Source organism: Ooceraea biroi, chromosome 9 (genome assembly GCF_003672135.1).
Source record: "Ooceraea biroi isolate clonal line C1 chromosome 9, Obir_v5.4, whole genome shotgun sequence".
Lineage (NCBI taxonomy): Eukaryota > Metazoa > Arthropoda > Insecta > Hymenoptera > Formicidae > Ooceraea > Ooceraea biroi.
The window spans coordinates 15,024,472-15,046,341 of NC_039514.1; the positions used below are offsets into that span (position 1 = coordinate 15,024,472).

Below are 21,870 nucleotides of genomic sequence, written 5' to 3' on the forward strand. Positions count from 1 at the left end.
ATCCTGGAGGGTGGTAGGGCTAAAGAGCATGGAGCACGCATGCACCGTCGGGATACGACGCGCCGCGAGACCGAGCCCGCGGCAGCGGAACCGGCTTGCGCAATTTCGCGCGAGACGCCCGGTTCCGCGACCGCGCCGACGAACCACGCCAACGGCCTCGGCTCGGCCCGGCCACGCCGCTCATGTCATGTCAATTACTGTCGTCTGCCAACGTGCGTTTGACAACCGGCATCCTCTGTCCGTGGGTGACGTGGCTTACGTATCCCTTTGGGCCTCTCGCTCGCGCGGCTCCTCTCGCGGACGATCAGCTGCATCGCCCACCCGCCCGCCCGCGCGCGCGGGCGCGTTTTCCAGCAACGCGTGTTTCGCCGTTCCATTTCCATTCAATTGCTCGTTGCACAAGAGATCGTTCGCGTCTTCTTCGTATCAGGATCGACTCCTTGTATGCATGAGCCGGAATTGCAAAGCATTTCTTCACAACTCGATATCGTTACGTTATTTTAAATCGGTGAGATGACGTGAACGAGGTGAACTGTTCACAATGATGTCCGCCGGAAAGCGCGAAGAGGACATCCTAGCTAGTGAAGTCAGCAAGAGCGGAAATGATCAACAACGAAGCATAAGTACAAAACATTATACTAGAATATTATTATTGTATGTTAATTGTATGTATATGTTAATTGCTTCAATCAATTATTCTCTTTTCTTTATTATTTATTCTTATTATGCATTTATTGTCTATCCGTTTTGACATTTGACATTTGTATTAATTAATAAAAATTCCTTTAATTGATCAATCTAGCCAAATTTTATTAATTACTAACTATACACAACGTTCCAACCATGTTTCTGGTCCTTATCAAGTGTCATATAATGATGTCAGTAAGTCACTTTCTAAAATTACCATAAACAATTAAGAGAAAAGATATTTTTAATAAAAGTTATTATGATTAGAATTTGTATTGATTCCCATATCTATAATAAAGAAGAATAGTTACAAATGTCAAATATTTGGGAGTCTGCAGTACTTGTCACTAATTAATCTGTCTTTCGTGAAACAGCCAAAACTGAATATTCCTGTAGCACGTACGTTTCATTATCAATCACCGCAGAAAATTTATGATAATAGGTAGCCTTGTAACTTCACTAATTGATCCCTACACAGCATAACGTCACGCGTGCACCGACGGGGATGTCAGCATGTAATGGCCGTGATGTATACACCCATATACCTCTCAAATTCTTTCCTTTCTGTCGTTTTATTATCGATAATTACAGCATATGTGATTGTTGTAATCAACCCTCTAACGTTACATAACTCTCAAGTCACACACTCATATATCTGTATTTTTCAAGTCTTATTTTATTTTTTCGCTTGGCGTAGCATCTTATTATTGTATTCTTTCTTAATCTAAGGAGTTTGTTTATTGTGATTTGCGTTTCTCACGCCAGAGTGAATATTGTTTAAAAGTAAGTTAAAAATTATAAATTGATTAGTAGCTTAAATCTAAGAATTAATGTTTGCTATTTTCACGTAATCCTTTTTTAAAAACTTAAAAAATCAAGTTATAGAGAGTTGAAGACGCATCGATAATTTCATCTCACAAAAGTCGAAGAATCAACTTGGACGTATTGTTAAAGATTAACAATACGTTCGTCATTTTTATTTAATTTTCATTCCATTTTAATTAAAGACAATGAGCTAGTACCTACATATCGATTTGCCAGTTACACGCTCCGACACAGGTATTATTATGGACTAGCAGGTAACGTTTACTATCGCGTTACTACCTCACATTGTCCACAGACCACAGCATCTCACCAAAAGACCGTCGTTTGTACTCATTCTTGCGGTTGTTAGATCATAAATGCCACAGGATTATCTTTGTGGAACCGCTGTCGACACCGCATTGTTTCCTTTTCAATTGTGCCCGATTGGTTTAAAGATGCAGACGCCGACATGCAAACCTAAAATGCTAAAAAATTCATCTTTATCTTGCGTAATCTTTTTATTGTATTTATGATTGATAATACCTTTATAGCTAGCAGACTCAGGCTCTATGTGACAATCATTTTTGTTCCCGTTTAAAAGTTGTATAAGAAAACATTATACTTTAATTAATAAATTTATAACAAATTGATTTTAACGCACACTAATTCTCGAATTATTTACATTTTCCAAATAATATCCGGCAGCTTAATTAACAATAAAGATTAAATCATCAATAAATTATGCATTAACGTGCAATGAGCGAAAAATTTATACACAAAATTAGTATATCGTGTTTACATGTTCCATATGCTCTGATCATGTTATAAAATTATACAAGTTTACAGTCATGTAAATCTCATGCTAGTTTCAAACACGGCAAATGTGATCCAGAATCTTTTCCCCGGGAGCTTTATTTGTTCACGGAAAACAATTATGCCGTTAAATAATTTTCGCGCAGATTCGCGTATAAATTTACTTGCAGCGATTAGTTCACAGTTTTGTTGTCTAATTTCAACCGAAGCGGCCGCATGAGAAGAAAATCGCGGAATATCGTTTCGACGGCGCAACATCGGGTAATCGACGGCACACAACTCGATGATTCAAGCATTTGAAGTCAGCTAATACTTTACTTGAGAGATTCGTAAACACACACATATGTACAATAGGCACTGTGCTCGCGCGTTCCGTGTGTGGCACACACATATATATGTATGCATGCGATATATGTATGTACAGGCAATATACATGTACAATAAACATCTACAGGCACGTCCACGAACGATCGGCGGCGCGTTCGTTACAACGTTAGATTCTCGCCGAGCACCCACCTGTACACCGGGTCTTTATCGAGCCACGAATTGTTTGCGGAATGAAAATATTGTCCCTGTAAACAAGTGACTACATTGTGCTGAGCGCGCCGTTCTCTTCGTTATAACAAATCGCTCCCTCCGCGCCGCCTGGCCCCTTGGAATACAAGCACGCGCAATTGAAAGAGAGAGAGAGAGAGAGAAACAAGCTGTTTGTTTCGGTTAGTACCGATCCTTAATCTATGATTAAATAACGATTTGCTATTTGGCCTAGATTACGCGTATCGCGATCTCCATCGGTCCGATTGAGAGCTCAACAGCTGTGCGTAAACGCCGCGATTAATTGGATGACTTTTGCACAGATAAAAGGCGCTTCAGAAAACCTGACACCCTGCGATGCACAAGTGTTTTCTGTAAGGAGAATCTTTCTTCTCTCACACTCAAAATCGACGACTAATTTACAAAGTAACACATTGCAAAATTAGCAAATCATCCAAGTGAAGTTTTAAGAAGAGACAAATATAACTTCAAAAGCTAGTTCAAAAGTGTCCGATAAAGATCTCTTCTTGCTGAATTTTGAATAAACTCCGATTAAAACAAGGAAAAAAGTCTAATATAAGATTAAGTGACACAAAGATGTCGAAACTGAAAAAAAATACTTTGAAATAGTTTAATTAAAATATCGCTGATTAACTCAGCGAGATTATAATAGAATATAGATTGACACTTTTCCAATCGAGTGTTGCCATGGAATTCGTTATACCCGGACTTGCACTTTATAATTAATTCGCGCTCGTGTAATACCAATCGCTATACAAACAACAGCCTCGGAAGAGAGATGTTTTGAAATAAATTTGGCACAGCTGTTAAAAAATTTATTAGATACGTTTGGATAATTTTCGTTGCGAGGTGATCAGCGCAATCGAGGTCGGAGTTTTCGACTGCATTTTCATTACTGTCCCGGGGGAAAATGCGTTATAGTGCATGATTACGCAAACCCGCGGTGCGCCAAACCAGAACGGTTCATTTAAAATTTTTATCTGTTGGAAATTGCCCCGTTTAATTTTTACTTGTCGCGGTTGATTAACGATTCATTTATTATTCACGAGCGGATTATGACGGTAATCGTATGCCGGAAATACGTTACTACCAATTCAGCAATATTAAATCAATCAAGTAATGAATTCTATATGATGCAGCACTTTGAAACGCGAACAATGCGATGTTAATGATGCGGAAATGAAAGAAAATAAATGCTGCATGAATAAAAACAATCGTCTGTTTCTACGTAATAAATCGCCGAATTAATCTTGTTTCAAAAAAGATACTCATTCTTCTAAGCATTAAAAGATCAAAAGATCATTCGTATAGCAATGGAAAACGATTATTTTTGAAAAAGTATTACCGACGTATAAGTGACGTGTAAGAGGCGTGAAAAGCTAAAGGTGGGAAAACCGAGAAGTCAATAAAGCAAGAGATTCAGACTTTAGGCGGTTCGTTCCGTGACACGCGCGTATTAAACGTTTATGTAAACCGCATGATATACTCGTGCTCGATCATTGGGTGTATTACCTGGCGATCGAGTTCCTGTGCGTTGGGGATTGTTTAACTTTCGTGGGCCCGGGAAGGTGCAAACCCGGGTCTCTGGGCAGCTTGATAAAAAGTGTTTTGTCATTTTTATAAGGGAGACAAAGAGGGTGACAGGACGCAGGGTCGGCCGGCCGGCTGGATCGACGCGGCTTTGTGAGGTTCCTGAAGGATCCTACCTGGGTTCACCGTGGGTGGTCTTCTGTCTCTCTCTCCCTCTTTCCCATTCGCTCCTCTCGTTTCTCGTTATTAACGCCGGTGATAACTCGTCGGCACACAAGGGCGTTATATCGCCCTTCCTTCTCTCGGACCTCCGTTCATTTTCACTCCTTCTCTTGATGTGTTACATTGCGTGCGTCTGAATGGCGCACGCTTCGTACTTTCGCCAAATGGACAATTGTATATTTATGGAAACGAAGATCCGTCACATCAGATTCCATCCTCTTTTTAATCTTTCATTTTTACTTGAGCTTTCGTTTCTCCGTACGAAATTACATTTCTTATTCTATAGATCGGTAAATGTACCACGATGTCAGCATCATTTGATACTTATGGCAATGGTTTCAGCCTTTCATGTACATGTCGCGATTGGTTCCATAAATTAAAAAGTGGTGATTTCGATGACAAGTTGCGCTCGGAACGGTCACAAAAGGTGCACGTCGAAGAATTGGAGGTGTTATTAAATGAAAATTCAAGTCAAACGCAACAATAGCTTGCGCACCAGCTAGAAGCGATTCAACAAGCAGTTTCCAGTCAATTAAAAGCGGTTGGAAAGATAAGAAGGAAGAAAGATGGAGGTACTGTTCATTGGAAAATTTCCATTTGTATACCTAATACGAAATAACACGATCATTGGAAATACATTAATGATACATCAAAGAGTTTTTATCAAATGCATGTTTTATAAACTGAGATCTGTAAATTTTACATAACTTTGCACGGCGAATTAATATCATTAATTGATAAAAATTGCAATACTTGATGATCGATCGATAATGATTTGTTAATTAATTCTTTCAACATCATTCTCTTTACTTTGATAAAAGAGCTTTGAAATTGCCTTAGCAACAATTATCAACAACCTGCACCAGTTTTCATGAAAAGCAATATGCTCTCAAATCGTTTCAGGATCCCCCGTATTCTTCAGAAAAACCCATGACAAATCTCGGTTTGCCCTAGAAAAATATTAGGGAACCTGGATGGACACAGGAGACTGCGTAGAATACCTGTCGCGCGATTGCGGACGAAAACCATCGATGGATTTGTTGTTTCAAGGAGTTCACTCATAACAAACCTGCGCCTCCGTCAAGAAGTCAATGTTTCGCGTAGCGAAAAGGAAAATCAGATACGCCTATCCTCAAGGCACGTTCCAAAACACAGTGTGACGCGATGTAGGTCAATTTTTCGACAGCTCAAAATTTTGGCTAGCAAGAAAAATATGAGAGAGTATGTAGAAGCATAAAAAAACGGATAATTAAATGGGTATATGTGGATCAGTAAAATGTGAGGCGGAAGAAAATGTATCTTTCACACCTCTTTCCTTTTCTATGAAAAACAAAAGAAATATCGGAAATGCAAAAAACGAATATAATCGACAAATCGTGGATAAAGTTTCAAAACTCAAACTTCAAAATTTGCTGAAAATGTTCTAAATGTTTATAGATAAATATGTTTGAAAGAATTTCCGACGCAAATGAAATTTAATTCTGTTTAAAAATTAAAATAATCCAAGTAGTAATCTTTTTCTTCCAATTTCAATTCCACTTCTATATACATAATTATCAATTAAATCGTTATTTAAACATTATCGTGATTATATTTTATTTACACTAAAAATTCTTCCACGTATATTTATTTAGGCCTTTCTTTGGTCACTTTTACCAAATTTCATAATAATCGCAGATTAACCTTCTTCAGATTTCCACTCGAAATCATTATTTACAAAATACTGTGTTTTAGATAAACTAACTTAGTGAACCACCATAGTTGTCACATTTTCATGAGACCAAGCACACGAAACGTACTAATCCTGCGCGTGTTAAGCGCTAATATAAGCAAAAAAACAAATTTTATTTGGGAAAACAAAAATATACTTAATCTTCTCACCTTGACAATATTATCGAAAAACCGTTGAGACCCGTTCGAGATTTAAAACAGCCTGGATAAATTTGCATGATTATATTAACATAAAGCCCATAAAGTGCTGCAGAGGACAATGAATTGCATACGAATGGCATACTATCGTTCGGAAATTCGAACAAATAGCAACATAGCCTTTCTAAATGTTAATTAATTCTAAATGGCAATTATCTGATAATAGCCACTGGATATTTGCGATTCATTCATATCACGAACGATGTGACCATTTGTATTCGAAAATGGGATTCGTCCAATCCAATGTGAGGGTGATATATTTACGAGTTTAATTTATGTATTTATTTAATACAAGAAAAATTGTACATAAACATGATAAAATACATAAAATAAAAATAAGATATGTTCTGTCACTCTTGTTTGATGTATTTGCGTTACACCTGACAAAATACGCAGTGTTTAAATATTTGATGACGCATGCTTAATTACCTAATTAAGTTAAAATACGCGTACAAGTGATAGACGATGCCGAAAAACATGCCTAAACGTTGCTTAATTAAGTAATGATTGATCAGAACAGAATCAGAGAGAAAGATCTTCCGGATTTTAAGACTTTTGAATTCAGTCGCCAAAAGGATTGCGGGTGTGAGAGGGTGGAAACGCGGGAATAACCGCGAGAGTGCCGGGGCATATTGAGCCACTTAAAAAACGATATTTCGATGTGTGCTTTATCAGACACGAACGTGGCGCAGACCGGATAGTCACGTGCTGTGCGTGCTTCGCCGAGGATTTCCCAGATTTGCGATCCCCGAATCTCGCCGGCCTTCCTATCTCCGACGAAAACCCGGTTGCACGGACGCACCCTCGATCAGCCAAAGGCAAAAATAATAGACTCGTCGCACGTTTCATTCCCCACGTCAGTAAGACGAGATCAACATTATTATCAACTGTATCCTACGAAAGATTTTGCACTCGTGAAGATTCTTATGCTAATCACTCTAAATATTTTTACGGGAAATAACGGCGATAAACTCAATTCTTCTAACGTGTCTCGACTAATTAATTTTATACACATTTTTCTTGCCAATATCAAACTCTATAACTTTTTTTAAATTTTATAGTATCTGTTTTGGAATTAGAGCCTTTAGATATGTAAAGAATGGATTTAAAAGAATGTATTTTGCATTCTCATTTAATCTTCCAGGTTCTTTTCTGTACGTGAAAATCCTATAAGTACATTTCTAGTTTCTAGAATAATCTCTACAATTTCTAATAATACAAGATATTTGCTTCGATAAGATTAAAACTATAATCGAAATAAATACCTACGTACTGAAATTCACAATCCGTTAACGCGAAAATTTATATTTTTCTCTCTTTTTCGGTAAAAACGACTATTATTCTTGTCGTAATTAGACGTGATTGTGTCGAATAAATAATTTGAGCAAACATAAAAAATATTACAGAGAGAGATACACAATATTCTGTAACAGTATTCTTATCTCAGTAACGGGCACGGGAAGATTTTCGATATTTTCCCAGCAGGAAGGACGTTCCTACAGCGCGCGTGTAAAAGCACGTATGTGGCGAATCGATTGTGCAAACAAGAGCGCCCCGTCTACCGTCCTCTCGTTAAATTTCTGTTTCACCGTTTCAATGCAAACGTAGCAAGATATAAAAGTTGCAAGCAGGCCATCAGGCCAATCCGAGAAGTTTTGCTCTGTTTGCTCGGCACGTCTAACTTATTAATAGCGTATAATTGCGAATAGATTTCTATTTGTGTGTACAGTATTTTCACTTATCAGATCACTCGAAGTATAGGAGACAGTATATCTTATCGAAAATTGTGAAATGATACTTCTTCCATCGAAAACTTAAGCTTAATATTTGTTTCTTGTAATTCGCGAGGACGATGAATTTTAAACAAGACGAACTTCAACATCTCGTCAAGATGAAGTATCATGATGACCAAGATTTAAGTTAAGAATCAGCTAAAACTCTCGCGAATTTAGTCGAAAGTAGAATTTCAATAAAACTTCAAAAACATTCAAACACAACTCTCTTCTTCTGTCGTATATTTTACAGCTACGTTTACACATGTCGATGTTGAATAACAATGGATGAAGAAGTACGTGTTACATCGTGCACGATATTGTAATATTATCGAGCCGAGAATCCACGCAGCGACCACGTTTATCGTTAAGCGCGGACATGAACATGGGTCTCGGTCATTTTTAACGAGTCGCGTCGCGTGGAGCATTACGCGTCGAAGCCGATCGATGAGAGGGTTGGAAGACAGGCAGGTGGTGGATGAGTCGCGCCGATCAAACGCCTCGAATTGGCAGCGATTTCTCGACCAGCGGCCGACGCCACCCCCAGTCGGTCAGCCGCCACTTCCGTCGAGTCAATTTTAATAATTCCACCCCTTCACTTCTCTACCTACGATTCGCCTTCGTACCGCGATGACTCGCACGATTTTTCCGGCGGCTTTCAATTATCCGAGGACCCGCGCTCCCACGAGCGAGCGAGTGAGCATTGCCTCGCGAAATATCGATCGTTGGTCGCTCTCTTTCTCTCTCTCTCGCCCTCTGTCTCCTTCTTCCTCTACCTTTCTCTCTGAGCGATCGTCGCGTTTGCGGGCGTAGGCACCCGCACCGGAAGTGGGCGGAACGAGGAATTACGAGTTATAGTAACGAGAACGCGCGTTATCGCCCGCAATTACGACTCTTACTACGTAGACATTCTCTGGAAAAATGTTCGAACCGCTCGTCGGCTAATTGGATGGTTGTTACACGTGGGGTCCCCAAATTACCGCGTACAACTCTACTCCTCAGTCGCTTTTCTCGGGTAAAATTGAAACTATTCCGTTGCAATAAAATTATTAAGATTTTGACAACCCTTTATGGATAAGTAATCGAGAAAAAATCTCTCTCGTAAATTTATATGTTTCATAAATTTATGTAATTAATATCATCATTATTCCATTAGTTTCGTATCTTCATTCATCATATACAGAATTCCGATTTGAATTTAATTCAATCTCAGAAGAAATGTTATTATGTAAAGCTAACAATAAGTCAGAGCAATTTAAATTTTGTTTTTATGTGAAAAGAATGATGATTGGAAACGTCTACTTGACGTTTAATAGTTAGCAACAAAATTCGTTAGTGGTCATAAATATTATAACGTAAAGTACACAAATTCCTGCGGGAAATCAGTAAACAAAAAATAAATGTCACATAATCAAATTATTTAATTTTATATAATACTAATAACATCGTTATTAAAAAGTGTGATTATTTTCGAGCGGTGAATATCATATGTAATGCAATAAAACTCTTAATCATCTTTTCGTGCAACACACATTGTAACAAAAATCAATATTTAATGGATATGCTAACATTAAAATATGATTACGTCATAATCGCAAGTATAGTTTAATACCATAAGTTATTACAATATTTAATATAAAATAAAAATAGTGTTTAATTACATTTAATCGAGAAAAAGATAGAGGAAGAAATGTGACACATAAATAGAATATTATACACTTTATATTTTATCTACATTTATTAATAGAATCTTATATTTATATAATTTTATTATATTTTATCTATATTTATTTCTACCTGTTTTTTTGCAGCATTATGTTAATGCAATACAATAATCTAAAGAAGCAAAACTAAAGATTTTGTCGGCACAAACAGTGTGCAGTAAAAGCGGCAAGAGGATAATAAGTATTAGGCTCGCGTTTATTAGGTATTTTACCCTCTTCGCTCCTCGCTAATGTATCCTCTTCGGTCGCAGAAACCAACGTTACCAGTCGGCTGCATGAAAGGAAGAGTTATGAAAAAAACACTGTCGTAAAACGATAATCGATTTACGATAGCGGCGCTTTTCGCTGGGCACTTTTCCCGAAAACATAGGACCCGGAAGATCCCATATTATCGTCAAAAAGACGCAAAATTCTTCAAAATTCCGAGTACATCCGTGAAGCAGCGCCGCAATCATATCATAAATGGATAAGCCGCGCTCTCAGAATTTAACAGAAAGCTTCGTACTGAAAATGTATGGCAATATATTCGTCAATAAATAGCGAAACTTAAAGCACGCTTGATTCTAATGGCACTTTGATCCGCTAGAAAAAATAATGTTACAAGGTATAACATTCTATTTTCGTACATTTCGCAGAATCTCCATGTAACATCAGCGCCATCGATATATTGGAGCTTTTATTGTTTCAGTTCGATCTTCGTGGGAGGCTGCACAGCGCGTAAAGATAAACATCCATACGCAAGAATAACATCTTCCTGGTCCCTCTAATCATAACACTCGGAGAATATCCCGCGCGTAAGCGAGGAACACCGGTAGGAAAACATTTTTGATAGAGCTATCGGAAAAATGAGAGAGCAGTCTGACAATTCATCAAGGGGAGATCATTATTCATGACGTGATGAGAAGAGAACTGGGTCACGTGTGAAACAGGGAAAGGAGTAAGAATTTCCGGTTCTCAAGTAACTCAAAAATTATTATTTACACGACGTAAGTTTAAATGAAATAATTTTCGCAGAATTTAGTGATCGATTGATTGCATTAAGTAAAAAAGAAAAATGACAAAACTTAACATACAGCACTAGTACATTGAAAACAATATATTTAAAAGATTGCTAAAAGATTTTTAAGTTAGCAGATAGTTTCTGCAGATACTTCACTATTGTATATCTAATAAATGAAATTTTTCTCTTAAATAATTAAGGTAATATTAGAATCCTTCATAAATATGTATTTTATTCAGATTATTTTGAGACAATACACGCTGTTTTACAACGTTCCGCAATATGATCAAAAATAGTATAACTTGAGCTATGCTTGATTCTAATGGCACTTCAAGTTCGCTAGAGAAGATAGTGTTACGTCGTATACATAGTATTGCGAATGTATCTTAAATGTATCGATTAACAAGTCGTTCGAGACATAAATATTGGAAAACGTCTTTTCTACGCCCTTCCATATTGCATACAAATAAATATAGATAAAATAACGAATAAATATACATCGAGATTTATGTTTGAAATTAACAAGATTTATATTAAAATAGATTCTCAGTTAAATTTATCTTAAAAATTATTTAATTGAAAGGACTTGATAGAAATTTAAATGTGTACGTCATTCTTTAATATATTGAATACTGCAAAAGATGAAAAAATAATTCCAGCGTATTAGAGCTATTGTATAAATTGCGAAGATTATAAAATTATTTTGCGGAATAAACTATTTCCAATTCTTAATCCAATTAATTCTTGCAGAACGCAACAATGAGAACCTTAATAAAACATGTCATTTGTCAGCGGCGAGTTATACAAAATGGACAATCCATAAACTTTACATGGAGGCACATGTGAAACTTGCAATACGGTTTAAATGAACAAATTCGCGTTCAATGTTATCCTAGCGGTTATTGTATGGTTACCTCGAATTTGGAGCAAGTTTTGCAGAAATCAACCTTTATTGATCTACACGAGGTAACAATCACCCACTGCGGAGCTGCGATGATTGATGCTGCACTATATAGCCTAAATCTTGCTTTATTACAATGTAAAATCTCAGTTGCCTGCACGACAATTAGTATCGCGAAATTTTTATTTTCAATTACTCTACAAAAAGTATACAAAATATGACACGATATCTGCTTACGATATGCGATTAGAACGTGTTATCGCTCGTAAAACTATGCCTACGTTTATTGCCGACTGGGAAATATATTGCTAGAGAAATACCTATACCTTTGCAGAATACAAATATCTAAATAATATTGATGAAAATACGATATGTAAATGGAAAAATTTATACATAGAAATTTGCAACTCTATGGTAGTTGTTTCAAAATCGGAAAGCTACAAGACAACTTTATTAATTAAACTGACGGAACTATGTCTTCTAATATTGATAGCCCCTTCCAAGAAGATTCTAGCTTACATAATTTTACAAGACATCATAAATAATTACAATCTGTAATAAATATATAAGTCATAAAACGCTATAACTATAAACTATAAACGACTAAACGATAAAGAAATAATATACTAAGTAACATAACTATGATATTAAATATGATATTAAAAGATAAGTTTATATAAATATATATGATGTATAAGTGACGGAATATATTTTAATTTACATGCTTAGATTGCAAAGTTTTGGTATTAACATTTCGAATAAATAATTAATGCATTCATATTATAATCATAAATGACTAAAAGTACTTTTGCAAGATTTCCTAATTCGACAAATTTTTCTTAATCAATATAATTCATTAAAATAATCATAAATAATCATATCTTTATGTGGAGAATTTTGTTAAAAAGACACGCTAGAGAGAAATGTTAAGAATCTTACGCCTTCCATGTTAATAATATTATATATTATTTAAAAATATATTTTCGTATGTTTGATTATCGAATGAGATTATGTATAATGAGGATAAGATAAAATATTATACATGATATGATGCAAACAGATGAAATAAGGTATAAAATTGATATAACTTCTGATCCGAGTTAATTACAATAAATAAGTGAAAATTAAGTGCCTTATATCCCTATTTTATGTTCATCTCAGTACAAGTGTAATATGTAACAATTGGTTTATATTTTATTTGTAGAATTCTATGAAGATCCTAAAATATAGTCTGCTAATGCATTACAAAATTACAAGGCATTATGTAATGAACCTACCTTCATATGGAATCACAAAAGATTAATCTAGTGAGTAATGAAGTAAAAGGATGTAAAATCTAAGACAAGACAAGAAGAGGAAATGTATTATGAAACAGCGATGTATAGATGAAAAATATAACATTTGTCATGCAACCAGCAAACTTGCGCGTTACACATAAAAACGCGTGAAACAGTTCACGAAGAATAATATCGTTTTTTAAGTTCATATATCTCGTGAAACATTTGTGTTTGAATCATTCGAGTCACCTCATATCGCTCAAACCGCAAAGCGAATATCTTTGTTTGTTCGATGCTGCAGTCTCATTAGCAATAATATTAATTGTGCAGAGAAATATTCACATAACACATTCATAACAAAATTACACACGCTTACTTATACAGTAGCGTTTAATAGTAATAAATAATTATTTCGAAAATATATAATACGAGAATGAACAAACGCACAAATAATAAATTCTATTAACGATCGATAAGCTATCAAAAAGTTGCTCTCTTTCAGGTGGATCGGATTTGAAGTACGCGCGCGCGTGTATGTGTGTATGTAATGATTAAACAATTGCAAATGGAGATGAATAAAGTATTAATATCTTTGACAGTACGCTCTGGCACTTGAACAATGCACAAAAATAATTATATATTACGAATATTACGAAAGATAATTACGGAAAGATAATTACGCAATGTACAATTGATATGTTACAGTGCAAGTTTTTATCATTTGACAGTTTTATAATATCACTGGTAAGTCTGTAGCCTACAATCACCGCCTGTATATTGGTGAAAATGAGAGCTTGAGGAATTAAACGCATCGCCATATAAAATTTAAATAATCGATCCGTTTTTCCTGCTTTTTCACAAAGAAAGTGCTCACAAAATTGTTTTCACCAAATATGATTCACGAAACAATTTCCGCATTTCTCAACATCGTCGGTGATTCCAGACGTACAATCACCAGCGATTCCTCCGCATTCATTTTCGCTCATCGAACACTTTTAGCACCGTAACATATATAAGGCAACAGTTGCGTTTCTAATACGTGCTCAAAGATCAGTCACGGGTCCCGATAGATTAACACTATTTTCGACCGCAAGTGGACCTTTCGGATCACTCACGATCGACGAATTCTTATCACTTCTTGTGTCCGTTTTCTCTTCGTCGATGTCATCGTCGTCTTCGTCGTCGTCGTCATCGTCGTTGTCTCCAGCCTTCTTCGCATCTCCTAACGATGATGGTGATGATGATGACGAGATTTTACTCATCGGTTCCTTGGCTAGTCTCTCAGGAACGGAACATTCACCGGAAGTCAGGACGTCGCGAATCCTGTTTACGATTTCCGGGCCCATGGCATCGTTCATCTTTTTACGCAGTATCTCCACCAGCTTCTCCAGTCTGACAAATTATGTTTCGTATCACGTTACGTTCGTTCGTGTCGATTTGGTTTCGTGCCGTTCTTTCACCATTAAACATCCAATAACACTTACGCAACAATCTTTTTAGAAGCGCGCAAAGCGAAAGTTTCAGCGCAAAGCCATGCTGCAGGCTAGAAAACAGAAGAGAACGACGTGATTCGGTGCCTGCCATCCCAAACGAAGCGTGTGCAGGGTGATTTCTCCAAGAGAAGGAATTACCGATGGATTTCTTCGAGGAGCAAAGGGTTTATGCAAACGGAATTTTATTAAAATTCTGATTATAAAAAATTTCATATAGATCTCCTTTCACACATACAAATAGAAATAATATAAAGAAAAATATAAGCTATGAAAATGTGTTATTAAAGTATTATTAAACATTCGCGCATTAATTACATTACAATGTTCAAATATAATATTAATTACAATTTTGCCTACAATTTTCTTATTCTAAGAAAAACAATTATTTTTGGTAAAAACATTACAACGATCTTTAAAAAACTTTTAAACACATCCACATATGCACACACATAATTATATTTAAAAAAAAAGACTACAAAATCAGACTTATACACGAACTCGAAATTACAAGAATTATGTAATGACTACAACAGTTATTTCGCTAAAATTTTAGGATTATTTTATTAATGAAATACAAATATATGAGTAAAAATATGAAAGACATATAAAAAATGTACAATATATGGCATACACGGAAAAGATTTAACACAAATGAAAACATGCTGATCAATCTTGAAAGCCATGCTAACAAATAAACAAACAATTTATTACGAGCTGTAATCGGAAAAATTAATTAACCCATATATTACAATATTATCAAAATATTAATATTTAAAATTCCGTTGAGTTTGGGATTTTCAAGATACGATAAAATAAATGTATAAATGCTTAAATGTTTATTTATTTACAATACAAACTATTATACCAAGAGTCTCTCTATTGCGCGCGCTCGTGGTGCGTTTCTTTCGTAGGCGTGCAGTTGTGGCGGATTCAACAGATTTATTAGAAAATTATTTATTATACATATTTGTTTTCTCCATATATTTATAGCTATCTGTACATAAGATATAGAGAAGCTAATATTTGCTATGAGTCAACAATGTATTAAAATTTGCAGAAGCGTATATACACAGCAGTAATGACAATGCACTGGAGTGTCCGTATACTTCATCAGCAATTGGAACAATTCTGCAATCTATGCAAAATATTTTAAACATTCAAGATAATTATTGTCCTTTATTCTTTTTTAAAAAAGAAATAGCGATAGAAAAGAAAAATATACGGCATTTTAAATCGAATAAGAAGTGCTACTTTCAACTTAACCGTTAACAGCTATTTTTCTCCCAATTCCCTTTCAAGATACGAATGGAATCAGTATTGCAATATATTGTGGATATGGCACAAACGAATTACGTTATTGCGGTATTCCTGCATATTGTTAATTATGTATATTACTGTATAAAAGCAAAAAGTACAAGACTGAAATTACATTTTAATATACACATTTTTAACTAAAGCGAATGAAAATATAAATATTCTCCTTCTGATACCGGAATGACGTAATTCTGCTGAATGTGAAGCGTGGCACGGCTGGAAGCGTGTAGCATCAGTACGACCAGTGTGAACGAAAAGCATGTACGACGAGTGAACAGACCTACGTGCCATTTGAGTACATATGCATAGTAGTAGCCTCTAGTAAGAAGCCCCTAGGAAGCCCCCTTTTGCGGATATTGGCGACGAGCAGTATGTGATATTGCTTTTTTTCTATCTCTTTTTCGGGGCCCCGCGCGTACGTGACCTAGATATAGGCGGTGGTGTAGGTGGCACGTGAAGGTGCTGTTTTGGTTCTGGAGGTCAGGGGTCCCGTCGAGCAGAGGTCTTTCGGCATGATGGAGCTACCACCGACCACAGCGACTTCCGGCACTTCGGTAATGGCTCGTCCTGTGTGATTGTCATTGGGACAACTCTCCTGCTCGTTTACCGTGTCGCGACTGGTCGAGCTCGAGTAGTCCGATGAGGTCGTATCGACCGGAATCTTGGCATCCTGATACTGACTCTTGCTGGACTTGTCAGTCTCACTGAGCCACCTCTTCAGCTCGCACTTCTTCCGACGTGATCTTTTGCAGCTGCCTCGTTGAAAGTCGTACAGTCTCTGCCAACTTGTGTGATCAACTGACCTCTCTATCATTTTATCACTTGGTCTTGGTTTGTTCGACACATCTTTTCGCTCCTCGATGATAACATCTGGCGATACTGAAATCTTTGTTTCAATCTTCTTTTTGGACAATGTCATTTTTATTTCTGTGCAATTCTCTGGAAGCTGATCGCCAGCTTGTTCCTCTGCAGCGGCAACAACAGTCGTTGAGAGATTCGTTTGTGTTCTTTCCTTGGTCACTGATGACTTCTCTTTGTCGTCGTTCCTTGCGGTGTTAATGTCGCACGCCTTTCTCTGATCGGTTGAAGTCAAGCAATCGGCCAACTCCGACATAAACACTTCCAAAAAGTTCTTAGTAGTAGCTGAGTAGGTGAATAATTCTGAATTCTGATTCTCAATTTTGTTCTTAGGTCCAATCTCGACTGCGTTTACAACGTGATCATTCATGTTAACCACGGCAGTTTGACGAGGCGCCGGAGTCACCTCCGAACAATCGCTCTCATTCTTCGTCGATGGAGAATCCTCGCAGGACGCGAGCCCGTGGTTTCGACAATGATCTGTCGGCTCGGCGACGAAAAGAGCTGCCACCTCCGCGGAACGGGAACGTAGAGCGGAAAAAGAGGAAGCGGAGGAGATATGCGATGACATTGCGGACGGGAGGACCGGGGGTAGGGAACGAGTGTCGGCAAGAGCGGTACGCACGGGGGTGCTGGTTATACAGGGCGTATCGAAAGTTACAGGCGTGACAGATCTGGATACCGCGAAGTTTACGCACTTTGCCGCATGGTTCTCGGCCAAGTTCCTGGACGCCCGTGCTTCTTGGAGCTCCCGCCGCAATGCCAGGGTCTCCTCCTCGAAGGCTGCGATCTCGCGGCCTTCGTTGCTAATGCGAATAGAATTGATTCTTTTTTTTTTCTTTAACCAGAAGCGAGCTTTCACAGGCAGATACAAGTTGTGGATACAGCAAATCACTTTAATTGGAATTATGGGTATCGTAAATTAATCTTGAGACGGTTATCAAGGAATAAAGCGGAAAATAATTAAAATGTCAAATTGTTAAAAAAGAATAGGTCAAGAAAAGATTATCGTGGATGCAAAACTCATTCAAAAAGAGTAGAGTTTTAAATATTTCATCATTCATGGCTTTCTTCATTTATCGACTATTTAAACTATATATAATTTTATCGCATTAGATTACTATGGCCGCATGTATTTTAGATATCGCGTTCAATTTTGAATATTATTAATTATAGATAGAATAATGAACATTACGCGATTTATTAGACCTATTTTAAACGGCATATTAAATTGCAAATAAAACTCTTAAATTCCATCGCGAATTATAGCTCGTGCAGAGCTCTTTAAATGATAATTGCTTGTCAAATTTGTCATAATCAAATGTGTAAGAAAAAATTACACAGACCATTATGCGTAGAAATCATGAGCGGAAAATAGATTGAATGTAATAGACAGCACACGATGAGCAATTGTGGAAATAGTATGTGATCAAACCCGAATTTTTGACAATCTTGCTCAAATACGCCCAAATTCCTTACTATTATGCGTTTTAGATATATACATCGTCGAAACAGTGTCGGGTATAAACCAAATACAAGACTTAAAAAAAGCAAACTACTAAATATTTGCAGATGCTAAAATATAGTACTCACGTTGCGCCCATCTTTAACGCCATTACTTCCTCCTCCAATTTTGTGATACGTTGATCGCTTTCTTCTTTCTCCTTTATTAATTTTGATAATTGATTCTGTAACCAAAAAATAAATAAATAAATAAAAAATTGTCATTAACGAAATTTACGGAAATCATTCAATAATATTCGAATTCTCTCTCATCCACTTTATGAAGCTCGTTCCCTTGTTCAATACTGGATGAGTAAACAATGCAACAAAGCAACACGCTCGTTAATGTGTTAAAAAAAGATAAAAAAACAAGCGAAGAGCTGGCAACTTTGATCGGCTCTGCAGCAGAATTTACATGGAGACGGAGGGTCCCGGAGGTTCAATTACGAGATTGCCAATATGCAGGCGACATGGCGGTGGTAGCCATCGCTTCGGCTGATGAGGCTAATGGATGGTTGAAACCTGAGAAGATATGGCAAAGAGGAAAAAGAGGCCAAGGGAGAGGCTCCTGACAGCCGCTAAGTGCGCTCCGTCCTTCTCCACACTTCCCCGTCTATCCCATTTTCCCTTCCCGTCCCTTCAGTCCCGCCCCAGCCCCTCTACCTCTGCAACACTCTGCCCACTGTGATGCCCCTTATGTGAAACCTAATCACTTTTACGGCGTCACGGATATTTCGTATTATGTCTACATTGCCTTCTTCGGTATCGGCCGACTTTATCAGCCGTCTCTCTACCTTCTCTCGCTCGTCTTCCCTTCCTACTCGGAATCGAGTCGCACGTGCAGCAAACCGTTTATCGGTTAATGCGTTTTTTTAGGATGAATTTCCGACTTCGAAAAATGTTGGAGAACTTTGCAATTTCTTCAGTTCTAAATCTGTATTTTTTCTTGTGTATAACAAAATAATTGTAATGTTTGTGTAAATATTGTATTTTTGTCTTTAATTTTATATTTATTACGATGTTGAAAAAACTTGGAAATATAATGAAATGTAATTCAAAAAAAGCAGTTACGACGGAGGATAAAGCATAATCTTTATATTGGATAATGCAATATCGTCGTCAACAAAATATGTGGAAGTACATAAATGGACGAAAATAACATTGATTGTACAGATTTCGCATAATCGAGAAAGGAGAGAGAGAGAGAAAGAGAGAGAGAGAGAGAGAAAAAGAAAGTCGGGAAGAACCGATATGTACCAAGATCACCTGGCCATCCTAATCAAACAGAACGTAGGAACCTCTGCGTAAATATTACGTCTGTGATCGTCGATCGAAAGAGCACCGAAAATACTGAACCGAATGCTCATATTACTTCAATCGCAAAACGGCATCAGTGTTACCACAAAAAGGGGTCTCTGATAGTCACAGCTTTTGTTTTCCATTCCCACATTCTAACTATATAATAGTATTTTCCCTTAATTATCATCTTTCCGCATAAATTTTGATTTTAATAAGTTTAATATTCTGCCGAAGATATCTCATTCCAATATTCTGAATATGAAATTATCAGGCTAACAATAAAGATAATATTTACTCCAAAAGATTAAAAGCAAAAGGATAATATTCAATTTTATATATATGTATTTCAAAAATAACTTCAAAATTTTTGTAGATATAGTTTGTCTTCAATGAATATGAATATGAATGGAAAATAAGAACTATCATTACAAGATTCACAAAATTAATTTAAATATCCAGTTATAACTGGACATTACCTTAAAATTGTGAAAAAAATAGTTTTAAATTAAAATCAAAATTAATTTAAACTTTAAATTTCAGATTACCTGTTGATTATTTTTTTCTTCCAATAGAGACTTTACTTTCATGGCTAATTCTTCTTCACGATTTTTATTAGCTTCTCTGATTTCGCGTATGAGGTCTGGAACAAATGGTACAGTAAAGTTAATGTAATATTCGTCCTGTGTAAGACAGTACAAGAATTAACAAAATATATATTTTAGGATTATATGTACCTGACAACATTCCAGGTTGATAATCCATAGGAGTACTGTGTTTACACTGTGCCGCTTTCACTTTTATATCTTCTAAATTCAGTTTTACTTCATTGAGTTCTTTGAATAATTGGTTGTTACATTTCTTCAATTCTGTTATCTGTAACACACACAATATTTAGAAGAAGCACGTACAATAATCATAAATATAATAAAATCATAAAGTATGTACAATAAAATTATAAAAAATCACAAATCGATAATAAAACATGTTTTACATTTCAAATATCATGTCCAGAAAGACATAGAAATTTCAAAAGTGATGTAAAGGTGTGTTTAGTTTAATTCGACATGCTTCCAAATCACCAAAAATCAAATTAAAAGATCTTAACCTGTTCAACAAGCGACAAGACAAGTTTGTTGCTGCGGCCAATTGTCGTTATGGAACTTCCGCTGTCAGCACTATCGGAATCATCGCTATCCAAATGAGGAACATTTTCAGCAGGTCCTAACCCAGGATCAGAATACCTTCTGTGTTCCGAATTAAGTTCATCACCATTGATACCATTGTCTCTGTTGGCAGTGGGTGGTAAACTAGCGTAGTCTCCGTTCTGGTAGGCAATATGTACAGTAGATTCTAATCTCCTGTTTTCCTGTAGATTCCCACAGCCATTAGCAACATTGTTATTGGCACTCGGACAAACATTCACCGAATGCTCGTTACAACGATGTCTGCCTCTACTGGGGACGCTTCTGACGTTCGGTATCGGCACTGGTTGGTACATTCTGCACATTGCTGGCAGTGAGACTGGCTGCATGGTATATGCCAGCGGCATTGGCGAGTAACCGCACACGCTTGGATCGGACATTGCAGCAAACAGACGTTGTCCGTTGCCGGGAACATTCTGCGACACGCCAGTCGATTGCCACAACATCCGTGATGGGCAACCCACACCTGCTGCCAGATCGTTTCGTGGATCATTAGTCCATGTGTTCGACACTGAATCCAGCAGGTTGGTCTTGCGACTGGATCGTCTCTTACTCTTCCTCGACAAAGGGCTCGACAGGTTCTGACGCGGTGATTTCGACGGATCCGACAACCTGTTTGACAATACCCTCTTGTTTATAACCAAAACATAACCTCTTAGCAGTGCGCGAGACAAAATTTCTTACTAACCTCTTCTCCATTTTGGCGGGTGAGTCGATCCGCATCAAGACTCTGTTCCGTATGACAGCACGCGTGACATCCGCGAGGCAAAGACGTTGTCAGACGAATTGATTCAACTCTCGATTATAACCCTCATACTCGTAAGAGATCTCCAGATTTCTAACGCGACAAGTTGCAAGGACGACTGACTGACGATCGGCTCTTGGAAACCGGATTCGACTGATAGACCTAAAAGTATACGCCAATCAGAATTACTTCCTGACTTAGTTTACACCTAGCCGCCCAATCCCGATTCACTTCACTCCGAA

The 21,870-nt window shown here is 37.0% G+C and overlaps 2 protein-coding genes and 1 long non-coding RNA gene across 4 annotated transcripts; 1 reads left to right on the plus strand and 2 right to left on the minus strand.

The window, feature by feature from the left end:
* Nucleotides 1-110: 110 nt before the first annotated feature.
* LOC105276058 lies at nucleotides 111-13,183 on the plus strand. Its single transcript, XR_893338.3, has 3 exons — nucleotides 111-623; nucleotides 10,725-11,022; nucleotides 11,787-13,183. It is a non-coding gene; the product is annotated as an uncharacterized LOC105276058 (long non-coding RNA).
* Nucleotides 11,249-16,397, minus strand: LOC113562669 (nucleophosmin-like). Of its 2 annotated transcripts, none has more exons than XM_026972682.1 (2): nucleotides 16,310-16,397; nucleotides 11,249-14,606 (listed from the first exon to the last, which is right to left on the minus strand). In XM_026972682.1, the coding sequence occupies exon 2, from the start codon at nucleotides 14,570-14,572 to the stop codon at nucleotides 14,258-14,260; it is 315 nt and encodes a 104-aa protein (XP_026828483.1). In that variant the 5' UTR covers nucleotides 14,573-14,606; nucleotides 16,310-16,397; the 3' UTR covers nucleotides 11,249-14,257. The 2 variants fall into 2 exon arrangements, with proteins under 2 accessions (XP_026828483.1, XP_026828482.1); XM_026972681.1 differs by having other exon boundaries at nucleotides 16,302-16,389.
* Nucleotides 15,523-21,778, minus strand: LOC105276059. The gene is made up of 6 exons (XM_011333391.3): nucleotides 21,572-21,778; nucleotides 20,787-21,495; nucleotides 20,416-20,554; nucleotides 20,227-20,321; nucleotides 18,473-18,567; nucleotides 15,523-17,685 (listed from the first exon to the last, which is right to left on the minus strand). The coding sequence occupies exons 1-6, from the start codon at nucleotides 21,604-21,606 to the stop codon at nucleotides 16,446-16,448; spliced, it is 2,313 nt and encodes a 770-aa protein (XP_011331693.1). The 5' UTR covers nucleotides 21,607-21,778; the 3' UTR covers nucleotides 15,523-16,445.
* Nucleotides 21,779-21,870: the final 92 nt, after the last annotated feature.

Excerpts from the sequence above, each read along its gene's own strand:
- LOC105276059 (XM_011333391.3), bottom strand. The coding sequence starts at position 21,606 with ATGCGGATCGACTCACCCGCCAAAATGGAGAAGAG. Across the intron at positions 20,555-20,786 it reads TCTTGTCGCTTGTTGAACAG|ATAACAGAATTGAAGAAATG; the intron begins GTTAAGATCTTT and ends TGTGTGTTACAG. Across the intron at positions 18,568-20,226 it reads AAGAAAAAAATAATCAACAG|AATCAATTATCAAAATTAAT; the intron begins GTAATCTGAAAT and ends TTTTGGTTACAG.